The 12,786-nt window shown below is 36.5% G+C and overlaps 1 protein-coding gene across 5 annotated transcripts in view; it reads left to right on the plus strand.

Annotated features, from left to right (window-relative positions):
* CEP290 (centrosomal protein 290) overlaps nucleotides 1-12,786 on the plus strand; it is a 114,470-nt gene that overhangs the window by 72,993 nt on the left and 28,691 nt on the right. For all 5 annotated transcript variants that reach the window (XM_084876938.1, XM_084876934.1, XM_084876936.1 and 2 more), the window contains 5 exons: nucleotides 492-629; nucleotides 3,496-3,717; nucleotides 4,052-4,174; nucleotides 9,532-9,677; nucleotides 10,016-10,171. In XM_084876938.1, coding sequence (XP_084733064.1) covers nucleotides 492-629; nucleotides 3,496-3,717; nucleotides 4,052-4,174; nucleotides 9,532-9,677; nucleotides 10,016-10,171 — 785 coding nt within the window. The remainder of the gene's footprint in view (nucleotides 1-491; nucleotides 630-3,495; nucleotides 3,718-4,051; nucleotides 4,175-9,531; nucleotides 9,678-10,015; nucleotides 10,172-12,786) is intronic.

Genomic DNA, 12,786 nt, shown 5'->3' on the forward strand with positions numbered 1-12,786 from the left:
TTATTATGCGTTCAGAGATCATAATAATCTGGCTAGTCAGTGTAAATTACTATTGTTTTTCTGTGCTAGATCAAGAAATTTATTGGCAAATTGTAAGCCTTTTTTTAATCTTGTAACTTTGCAAATTCTTAAATTTAATTAATTTCATCAGAAGTATATCTTGCGTAATTTGGATAAATGCCTAAATTTGGATATTTGAAACCAAAAGATACCTGGTTTTTGTAATAAAAGTTTCCTGATTTAATGCTGTGTTCCCAAAAGTATTAATGTCAAGATTTTGAACTCTCATACTCAATTTTAAAATAATTGAATTCAGTTACTAATTTATTTGAAAAAGTTGGGTTATTAATTTGTAATTATGTTTGCTTAAATATATGGCATTTTAGGAAAATAGTTGAAAGTAATAAAGCCTACTATCTTTAGTATTATATATTGCTCATGTAAAATATCAGATTTTCAAAAAAAAGTGATATATCTGTTTTAATTTTTAGGCACTTAGCCGAGCACTTTTGGAACTCAGAGCGGAAATGACAGCAGCAGCTGAAGAACGTATTATTTCTGCAACCTCTCAGAAAGAGGCAAACCTCAATGTTCAACAGATTGTTGATCGACATACTAAAGAGCTAAAGGTGAGCATCAACACATTTATTAATATAAGAAAATTTTGATAATTCCATTGGAAGAGAATCCACCTTTTTTAAAAAAAATAATAAGTATCTTTATTATACTTATGTACTGATTACGATCTTGGAATTAGCAAAATATAGGCTATTATAAACTACTCTTCCTAATAGAATTAAATTTAAAAACATTTACATATGATTTTTAAAATGTGTAGATTTTTTCTTTCTTTCTTTTGCCATATCAGAATTTTCTATCTGGTTTTTGCTAGTTTATGAGTTAATTAGCTTTGCTTTTTTATTCCCTGAAATAGTTTATGAAAATCATGTAGTTCTTGACATTTAATCTATAGAGCTATCTGGCTCTGAAGACTATTTTTGAAGTTATTATTTTTTGGCAATGTATTTTATTATTTTCTTACTTGATTGTTACGTTTGGTAATTTAAACTTCCCCCCCCCAAAATATATATATTTCATAATAATATTTAAATTTATTTACACAAGTTTCATATACTATATTCTGAGTAAAATGAAAAATCTTTTTTATACATTGTTTTTGTTTATAATTTTGGCTTGCTCTTTGTGTATATGTATATGTATGTCACTACCATTAAACTGTACAATGATTAGATTTTACTCAGATTTAAAAAAAAAAACACATATCTTATTGATTTTTTTACAAAGAAGAAGGGAAAGGGAGAGATAGTTAGAAACATCATTGAGAGAGAAATATTGACCAGTTACCTCCTGCACACCTCCTACTAGGAATGTGCCCGCAACTAAGGTACATGCCCTTGACTGGAATTGAACCTGGGACCTTTCAGTTCACAGGCCAATGCTCTATCCACTGAGCCAAACCAGTTAGGGCAAATTTTACTCTGATTTTTTAAAAGTAAAATTTTAATATATTATTATTGGCTAGGAGCCCAGTGCACGATTACATGCACCTCGAAAGGAACTGTGGGCCGTGAGGCTATGGTGGGCACAGGACGGATCTTGGCCCATCTTCTACGCCCTTGCTCAGCCCCTCTTGCCATGGCCCCTAGTCCCTGTCTGCCAGCAGCACTGCTCCCACCGCTGCCGCTCCCACATGCTGAGAGCGCTGGGCCCCATTTGCATTTTCACCTAATGACTGCACGGAGCACTTGGGGCCAGTGCCAGCAACAGATGCAAGCAGGGCCAGTGCCATCAGCAGGTGTGAGCAGTGGCTGCTGGCCCGATTGCCCCTCAGGAGCAGGGGAAGGTGGGGAAGACCTCAGGGGCAATCGGGGCCTACAACCACTGCTCCCACCTGCTGACGGCACCGAGTGATGGGGGCTGGCGCCAGGCACCGGCAGCAGGTGCAAATAGGGCCAGTGCCAGCAGCAGGTGTGAGTGCCCAGTGGGACCTTGTGTACTGGAGAAAAGAATTTTCAGTAACGACCAGAGGCTTGTCCCAATGACAGCAACCAGTACCCTGCCTTGATCTGATGCCCCTGCTCACCTGCTCCATCATCCCTTTGTGGTTGATGCTCGCCATGTTCTGTGTGTGCCTCCTGGTGGTCAGCGCACGTCATAGCGACCAGTTCGGTTGTTTGGCTCTTTGGTCTGTTTGCATATTAGCCTTTTATTATATAGGATTTCAGAGAGGAAGGGACAAAAAGAGAGATAGAAACGTCAATGATGAGAGAGAATCATTGGCTGCCTCCGGCACTCCCCCGATTGGGAATCAAGTTCACAACCCGGGCATGTGCCCTGACAGGGAATTGAATGGTGCCCTCTTGGTTCATAGTTCAGTGCTCAACCACTAAGCAAAACACGCTGAGCTTACTCAGAATCTTTAAATCTTCCATTGCATCTATCAAGATTATGAGTATAGTCGACAGTAAAAATCCATTTAATAATTATAAATCAGTAATAACCTTTGTTAGTGTCTTCTTTAATACCTTTCTCTTTTTCCTATAATGGCTTCTCTGAATTCTTCACATTCTTCAACTTTTCCTCAAAGCCTTCTCTAATTTCTCTGGGAAAATTTGTTTTTCTCCTAGCTGCTTTATAATACTACTAATTTCTGTTGTTATTACTAGCAGTACTTTTTGCCTGCATTAATTTATTCAACAAAACATTTAAAAAATATTTTTGTATTGATTTCAGAGAGGGAGGGAGAGGAGAGAGCGATAGAAACATCAATGATGAGATAGAATCATTGATTGGCTGCCTCCTGCACACCCCACACTGGGGATCGAGCCTGCAACCTGGGCATGTGCCCTGACTGGGAATCGAACCATGACCTTCTGGTTCATAGGTCAATGCTCAAGCACTGGGCCATGCTGGCCAGGTTCAACAAACCATATTTTAAGTACCAGTATTTCCATCACTGTTAATGTATAGGGCAGCTAAGACTTCCTTCCTATGTATACTTTCTTAAGCATATTGTCTATAATCGCTAGCGCCCTTTCATGTCTTGTCTTTACAAAGTAAATTAGAAATTAATTCAAATCGGAGATTTCTTTTATACTACTCAGAAGTTTCATAATGTTTTAAACACTGGTGTGTACATTGTACTTGTTTCTTTAATAAATTAGTTCAGCCACAATGAAACATTTACTTATCCTTATTTGATAAAATTTTTGCCCTAGGTATATTTTGAAGATGAATTGCTTTAGATTGTTTCTTCATGTTTTGTTTTATATTTTTTTTCTCAAATAGATTTGATTAATTGGAATGAAGATGGAAGAATATATGTAGTTTGATGTTTTTTTTTCCATGTATACTTAAACATTTAGATTAAAAACTTTCTTCTTAAGTCTTAATGCTATAATTTCATAGTGTATTGATTTTATCATTGATATTTGGTGATTTGTGAATTAAATGTTTCTTTATTTTATATATTAGTTACAAATTGAAGATTTAAGTGAAAATCTTTTAACATTGAAAGAAGCTCTTAAAACAAGTAAAAACAGAGAAAATTCACTAACTGATAATTTGAATGACTTAACTAATGAACTACAAAAAAAACAAAAAGCCTATAATAAAGTGCTTAGAGAGAAAGATGAAATTGAACAAGAGAATGATGAACTGAGAAGGCAAATAAAAAGACTAACCAGTGGATTACAGGTAATGTCATATTGTGATAATATCTTTGATTTATATGTAAGTAGCATTTCATTCCTAATTTTTAATTTCATATATAATATTTCCTGGAACTAGCTTGCATGTCCCCTTGATTAATTTAGCTAATTCCTTCAGTGATCGCCACTGTATTTATCATTTTAGAGAAGTATATCTTATTTAAATGCAGAAACAGTTACCATGTTATATATCAGTAATGTCATTCAGAATGTTTGATAAACTATGGTCTCAGAAATTTTCTGCAGTTGTAATATTTGGTGTGTATTTTATTTGATACTTTTTTACTTATAAAAGGTTAAAATGCATTATTATTTTTCAGGGCAAAACTCTGATAGATAATAAACAAAGTTTAATTGAAGAACTCCAAAAGAGAATTAAAACGCTAGAAAGCCAACTGGAAAGAAAAGTGGATGATGAAGAAATTAAGCCTATAAAAGAAAAGGTATGTGGATAAACATACTGATATATTTAAGGTGGTGCAAGAGTAAGTTAAATATGTAATTGATGAATAGCTAATGTACTATATTAGTTTGAGGACCTAATACATATTTTAAGTGATATTGAATAATATAGAGAAATCTAAGACAGATGTACTTGAGGAGACTCCTATAAAGTAACTCTTACTTAAAAATTTCTACATCATGTCCATGTCATTTTCCTGGCATCCAGAAATATATGCACATTTTGCTTATTTGTTTATCACTTCTCCCAATGTAATTGTTGACATATTGGTGATTTGACCTTTGGGATAGAAGCTGGGCATTTTTACTCTTCTACCTCGACCCAAATGTGTCCTTTTATCCTTCAACTAGTGGCCCGGTGCATGAAATTCATGCACGGGGGGAGGGGTGTTCCTCAGCCCAGTTTGCACCCTTTCCAATCTGGTACCCCTCGAATGTCCTACTGCCGGTTTACAGGGATTGGGCCTAAACTGGCAGTTGGACATCCCTTTCACAATCTGAACTGCTGGCTCCAGCCACTCATCTCCCTGCCTACCTGCCTGATTGCCCCTAACCACTCTGCTGCCGGCCTGTTAACCTCTACCTTCCCTCTGTTCCAGCCTGCTCACCCCCAACTGACCCCTGTGCCAGCCTGCTCTCCCCCAACTGCACCCCTTACTGGCCTGCTCACCTCCACCTCTCCTCCCCACTGGCCTGCTCACCCCCAACTGCACCCCTGCTGGCCTGCTCACTCCATATTGTCCCCCCTGCTGTCCTGATCACCTCCAACTGACCCCCACTGACTGTCTGCTTACCCCCAACTGGCCTCCCTGCTGGTCTGCTTATCCCCAACGGCCCCTACCATCCCATCCTGGCCTGATCAACCCCCTGATGACCCAAGGTCCCATCCCCTGCTTTATTACTTTTTTTTCCCCCCAGCACTTCTTTTTTTTTTTTTTTTTTAATATATTTTATTGATATTTCACAGAGAGGAGGAAGGGAGAGAGATAGAGAGCCAGAAATGTCGATGAGAGAGAAACATCGACCAGCTGCCTTTTGCACACCCCCTACCGGGGATGTGCCCGCAACCAATGTACATGCCCTTGACTGGAATCAAACCTGGGACCTTTCAGTCCGCAGACTGACGCTCTACCACTGAGCCAAACCGGCTTTGGCGCCCCCAGCACTTCTTTGGGTAGAGGCCAGGGCCAGCTGGAAACAAGTATCTAGGATTTATTTAACTTCTATAATTGATACTTTATAGCCTTGAGTGGAGGCCAGGCTGGCCACAGCGGGCAGGAAACTTGGCTTCCTCCATCAATGGGGGCAACCCAAGCCTCATGCTCAGCTCCAGCTCTGTGGCAGGCTGCCATCTTGGTTGGGTTAATTTGCATACTTGCTCCTGATTGGCTGGTGGGTGTGGCTTGTGGGTATAGCAGAGTGATGGTTAATTTGCATGTTTCTCTTTTATTACTGTAGATAGGCAGGACTATTATTTCAAGGTCAACAATGTGACTTGGGATATGTCAGTATTTACAGCAATATTAAAGTAATCAATCCACTCTTAAATTGATTTTATAAGCGAGAAAATTTGCTTTAAGTTTTTCATTCAATTTAAGTAAAATATTTTATAATAAAAATTACTGATAGTGCCCTGGCCAGCTGACTCAGTTGGTAGGAGCATCATTCCTATCTGGCACATTCCAAGGTTGCAGATTGATCCCTGATCAGGAAACAACCAATCAATGTTTCTCTCTCACAGTGATATCTCTTTGTCTCTCTCTTTCTTCCTTCCCCTCTCCAAAATCAGTAAACATGCCCTTGGGTGAGGATTAAAAATAGAATTAACCAACCTTAGCTAAAATACATATATATAATTAATTTTGGATTAATGATAAACTGAAAACTTTTATCTTGTTGGTAGCATTGAAAATATCAAAAGTGACCTAGGAAATATTTATGGTAATGGTAATGTTTGCCCCTGAAGAAAATCACAGTGGAGGAACTATGGTTAGGATAAATTTACCCAGAAAATATTCAATATCTATTATATAAAATAAATTTTCATAACATGAAAACTACATATTTTAATGACTATAGAAAATAGGCAATGCGACTAAATGTTTTAACAAAGTATATTACAGAAAGTATCAAAATTGACCAATGTCAGTATAAATTTGATAAAAATGCTTGCATTTATATACATGGAACTACAGCATACTTGCTGTCAGAAGCTTTATTGGTGAAAACTGGAAGATAAAAATGTCTTTACCCTTCTAGATTGGACTCTGCTCTCTCCTTCCCGGGGAAAAGGTCTAAATAATCCTTGGGTACCAGTTCCTAACCTGATTCCCATCAGATTACCTCAGCTTTGTGGCTTTCCGTAGACTCCTAATCTCTATTTCAGCTTATTTCTCCTTAAATTAGATAATACTATTTCTATTACCAATTTCTCAAGATTATTTTGACAGGGAAATAATTTGTGAAAGTTTTTTGTAAGCTATCAAGTTCATCCCAGTGTATGATGTTATTACTGACTAGAAATAGAAAGAGAACAGAGAAAGTTATAGTAATAGTAAAATTTATAGCTATGAATCCAGTGAGAATGTTATTTCAGATTATGCAGTACTGGGCATTCCTAACTCATGAATGTTTTAATACTCATAGAATCCTTTCATTGATTATAAAAACAAATTTCAACACATTTTCCTCCATAAACAATGTTTGTAGCTGTCTGTATTAAAAAAAAAAAAAAAAAAAAAAAAAAAAAAAAAAAAAAAAAAAAAACACCCTATGCCCTGCAGTCCTGTTTTTCTTATGATAATTTATTTTTCTCCACAGCATTTATTACTATCTGACAGACTAGATTTTCTTAGCTATGTGTTCTTCTTTTGGTCTTCAAGCTTTGATGGCAGAAATGGTCTATTTGGTTCATTGTTGTCTCCTTAGCACCTAGAACAGTCCCTGACACATAGTAGATGCTCAGTATTTGTTGAATGAATGAAAAATTTTAAATGTAATAACATTATTCTGAAATCTACATGTAAGAAGCTGTTGGAACAGAAAATATCAAAAGATAATTTCTCTCTCCATCCTCTCTTCTTGCCTTCTCTTTCCCAGTCTAGAACAGACCTTGGTGACTTTGCCTGTGTTGTTTTTATTGTTGTTATTGTTCATTTTTTCATTATTTTCTTTCTTAAATCTTACTTAAGATGGTAATGTCAGATAGGATAGAATTACTCAATCCCTACAAAGCACTATACGATGCAGAAAAATTCACCTATATACATTATGCCCCCAACTAATATTTATATTTCTGGAGGTATATAAAATTACTGGTTATATTTCGGAAAAAAAAGAAGTTAATGACTATCAAACACTTAGTGAAGTTTTTACATTTTTTAAAGGATACTGTTTAGCTGAACTAAATAAAAGAGATTAAAAACTTAGCCAGTATGAGAAAAGTTAGTTTTGAGAAGGCAACTTTTTCAAAATGTTTTTTATTAATTTTTAGACAGAAAGGAAGGGAGAGATAGAAACTTTGATGGGAGAGAAACATCATTGATTGGCTGCCTCTACTAGGATCCAGCCCACAATCAGGCCATGTGCCCTGACTGGGAATTGAACCAGCAACTTCTTGATTCATGGCTCGACGCTAAACCTCTGAGCCACACCAGCCTGGCAAACTTATGTTAGTTGGGCATTTGACTTTCAGCTATCTATCTGACTTAAAGTTATGGTTGTTAACCCTTCTAGCACTAACATTCTTTTTTTTATTTTTATAGTAAATACAGTGTTTCAAAATGTCTTCTTTACTATTCCAAATGAAATTCCTTGTTAATATAAGCTATTAGCTACATGCCTAATTTCAAATTTATCATTATAAATGCCCTAAATAAAAGATAAATGAAAAACATAAAAGAAAAAATATTATGAAAATAGTATATTTTTATTTTTTTCATATTTCAGCAAACATAAATGCTCTGGCATGACTACCCTAAAAGTCATCATGAGGTAGTTTATCCTTGCACCTCTAGGTTGTGTTCATATGAATTCAGAGCTATGAATGCAGACTAATACTAGAACAATATATTCTAGTGGCAGCTCATGTTGCTGTGGCATTTCCATTTATAATCTCATTTCTAAAATGACACACAATTGTTGGTACAGTTTTTAGCAAAATTATATGTACAGGTTTTCTTTTTATAAGATTGTTGCATTCCTAGAAAGTTTATTACATAGTAAAATCGTTAAAAATTGCTTGGTGGCCTAATCGGTTTGGCCCAATGGATAGTGTCAGCCTGCGGACTGAAAGGTCCTAGGTTTGATTCCAGTCAAGGGCATCTTGGTTGTGGGCACATCCCCAATAGGAGGTGTGCAGGAGGCAGCTGATTGATGTTTCTCTCTCATCGATCGATGTTTCTAACTCTCTCTCCCTCTCCCTTCCTCTCTGTAAAAAAAAAAAAAAAATATATATATATATATATATATATATATATATATATATATATTTTAAAAAATTAAAAGTATATAAGAATTGCTTGATAGAATGAAGATATAAGTTCTTAGCTCAGATAGTTGTGAACAGAATTTTTAACTATGTGAATGCCCAGAACTTGTGCAGTACGTGGACTGTTTTGCTCTTTCCTTGGACACTTTATCTTAGTTATCACAAGCCATGACACCTATTCCTAAAGGCCCTAATTGCTTCCCTGTCCCCCATCCATTTTAGCACTTATCACACTAACATAACTACAATTTTTCTTTTCTTGTTTTATTTTTTTATTTTTTTATTTTTATTTTGTTCCATTTCCCTAGTGCATACACTCAACCAACATAAACTGGACTCTTATATTCATGAAAATAGATTTTTTGTTTGTTTGATTTATTCATTGCTTCTATTCTTAGATAGTACCTGGTACATATCTAGCACTAAATAATTATTTGTTGAATCAGAAAGTAATGTTCATTGAAGATTTGAAGGGGCCCTGATGCTAGGATATTGCTATGGGATGACAGAATTGGGTTAGTCATTTATACATATAGATTCCTTGATATACAAGCTTACTGTAGTCATGATTGTCTATTAAAAATCTTCATGTAAAGACTCGGTAAGGGTGTTATCATGAGTTCAAACTGTTCTCCAGAATTCTATTTGTCAAGTTATAAAATACAGGATATTTAAACTGAGGGTCATTTTTACTACGAGCTTGGCATGTCTAAAAATTGTAGAAGTTAAAATCTATTTATTTTTTAAGAAGGATTGTTTTACCATTCTAATAAGTTGTAACTGATAACTCTTAAAATAAAATTTAAAAAAATATTTGTAATTTTCTTCCTCCTTTATTATTGTTTATAGAGTGCTAGAGAAGAATTAATTAGATGGGAAGAAGGTAAAAAATGGCAAAGCAAAATAGAGGGAATTCGAAACAAGTTAAAAGAGAAAGAAGGGGAAGTTTATATTCTAACAAAGCAGTTGAATACTGTGAAGGATCTTTTTGCCAAGTGAGTATAAAGTAAATCTAATTAATTATGTGTAAAGTCTTTAATTGACCTGGAAGTTATATAGTTTTATTGTTCTTGATAATATAAGAAATTATCTAATTTTAATTATGAATTATTATCTATGATTTTTTATTTTCTTTCTTTGAAATGTGTTTTGAATTTATTTTAACAACTTATAAATGGGGTTTCCTATAATTTAAAAATAACTTAGCTCCTAGGAAATGCAGAACAATCTGATTTTTGTATATTGATCTTGTAATGAGTAAACTGCAGTTCAATAAATTGAACAAGCCACACAGTGGATAGTATATTTTCATGTTTCTTATTTAATCCCACAGAGCTGATAAAGAGAAACTGACTTTGCAGAGGAAACTAAAAACAACTGGCATGACTGTTAATCAAATTATGGGAGTGCAAGCTTTGGAGTCAGAAAAAGAATTGGAAGAATTAAAAAAGAGAAATCTTGACTTAGAAAATGAGATATCATATATGAGGTACACTATTACTTGGAAATTTGCTATCTATACTAATAAAAGGGTAATATGCTAATTAGACTGGATAGACTGGACGTCTTCCAGATGTCATTCTGGACGTCCCCCCTGACAAAGCCAGCGGCATGGCCAGCCTGCAAACCACCTGCAACCCCTCACCTCGGCCGGCCCCGCCCCTAGCATGGACCCCCACTCTGATCTGGGGCCCCCTTCAGGGCAGGCCAGCCAGCCCCACCTGTGCACTAGGCCTCTATCCTCTTGTATTATAAAAGGGTAATATGCAAATTGACCCTAATGGCCGAACAGCCACTGGACCAGTCCCTAGGACTACCTCTTGGTTCCTTTCCCTGGCTGGCAGGATCCAATCACCTGATGGCCACCCACTGCAGGGGCGGGGCCAGTGAGTGGGCAGGAACAGCCGACTTCTCGGTCCCTTCCCCTGGCCATCAGGCACTGGTCACTGGATGGTGAACGGGAAACCACAGGTAGGTGGTGGCAGGGGGCGGGGCTGGTTGCGGGCAGCTGGGGAAGATGGCCCTGATCACAGGCCAGGTCTAAGGACTGTACCCGTGCATGAATTTCATGCACCGGGCCTCTAGTTCATTATAATGAAGGAAACCAGTTGACCCATTAATATATAATATAACTGATAATATACTAGTAAACATGTTACATATTTTAAAGTTGGGTTCTGTTGATGGCTTTTCTGAGTTGAGATAATTCCTTTTTCTTCATATGCTACATAATTTTGAATTGTATTCTTGAAATTTTGCATATGATGTTGTAGAACACTGAATTTTGGCTAAGTTCTATGGAAAATTCTATTATTAATAAAAATAGCTACATAGCAGGAATTGGTCTGGATAGGTTCAGGCCCAAAATTCTCACCTGCTTTCTGTGGGCTCTGATTCCATTATCAGTGTTGTTGGCATCTGTCCTGCCTGTGTACCTCCCAGTTGACAGTCTGGTATGTGTCTTCTCTCTATTAGTTCATTCCTCAGAGTCTTTGGTGCTCACAATAGGATCAGATCCATGCATGTACAGCTCACGGGTGAGCCCAGAAGTTCATAAACAACTTTGTAATTGTTGAAGCTCCTCCCTTTGTGTAACTTCCCTGACACTTTCTTTTTCCCTATGGCTCCTTTAGGTACTTTCAACCAAAACTGGCTCTTTAGTTACCCTGTTATCTTGTGCAGTTTAGCAATTGTGTACATTTGCAGCCATGCAAACAACAGAAGGGCAGGAAGGAGGTGAGGGGAGGTGGGGGAACTACTTTCTTCCTCCCACCTTACCAATCCCAAGTCTCTACTAATTGGAGGAAATGATTTCCCTCCATAAAAATTTTGCCACCTATGGGTTCCCCTTGCTGTCTCTGCCACCACTGCCTATGGGATTGCTTGAGGGTTGAGACATGAAGAACCAGAGAGAAGAAAGAAATAATGAGGGATTCTTGTACACTTTACATATAACTTGAAGGCTTCCCCAGAATACTCTCCCTCAGTGTTAAACTCACTTTAATGTTTCAAGTAATGTTGTGTTCCCGCCAATACATATCAGAGGAAAAGAAAACATAAATTCATCACCTGTTTGCTGATACTTCAATGTCTGGCATTTTGTCCCAATCTATAAACTATTTACCTTTTCAAGTTCTTAAGTACAATAGATGCTCCATGCATTTGGGAGACAAGATTTGTTAACATATACCGTTAGGTCAGTATTAAGGCAGTGTGAGCATGTGAAGTTGAACTCCTTTATAGGAATACTCAGGAGCTTCTAATGCACATACTATCTACTTTCCTTCTAAGTCATTGTTTCCTTAATCCTTCAGAATTTCACTAGATGGAGAAGAAAAGTGTGATGGAAGAATTCTTCTTTCATTTGACATCCATTTATAGTTACTATCTGATCTTGGCAGTGGCTTCTTCCCTCTCTCTTTTTTTTTTCTTAGTCAACCTATATATTCAGAGCAAAACTAAATCCTTTTATTCTCCTTTACAGTTTTTACAGGAATCAAAATATTTTAGATTTGAAACCTTCAAATACTTTAGAGGTTTAATTGTTCTTTTTTCCTTAATGATGTGAATCTGTGTGGGCTGAAGTATTTGGAAAAGATTTTTGGTGTCCTAACACGTGGTCTATCTTTGTGAATGATCCATGTACATTTGAGAAGAATGTATATTCTGTTGCGTTGGGGTGAAATGTTCTATAATTGTCTAGTAAGTCCATCTGACCCAGTGTGTCCTTTGGAGTCTCTGTTTCATTGTTAAGTTTTGGTCTGGAAGATCTGTCCAGTGAAGTCAGAGGGATGTTAAAGTCCCCTACTATGACTGTATTGTTGTCAATATCTTTGCTAAAGTCCTCTTTGTTTTTTTTTTTGTTTTGTTTTGTTTTTTTTATATCTAGGTGCACCTATACTGGGTGCATATATGTTAACCAGGTTTATATCCTCTTGTTAGATCTATCCCTTTATGAATATGTAGTCACCTTTGTTGTCTCTTGTGATGGCCTTAATTTTAAAGTCTATTTTGTCAGATATGAGTATTGCTAATCCAGCTTTTTTTCTTTTCCATTTGCATGGAAATTTTTTCTAGCCCTTCACTTTCTAGTTCCTGTGTGTG

The sequence above is a fragment of the Pipistrellus hanaki genome (genome assembly GCF_964339955.1).
Source record: "Pipistrellus hanaki genome assembly, chromosome: 3".
Classification (NCBI taxonomy): Eukaryota; Metazoa; Chordata; class Mammalia; order Chiroptera; family Vespertilionidae; genus Pipistrellus; species Pipistrellus hanaki.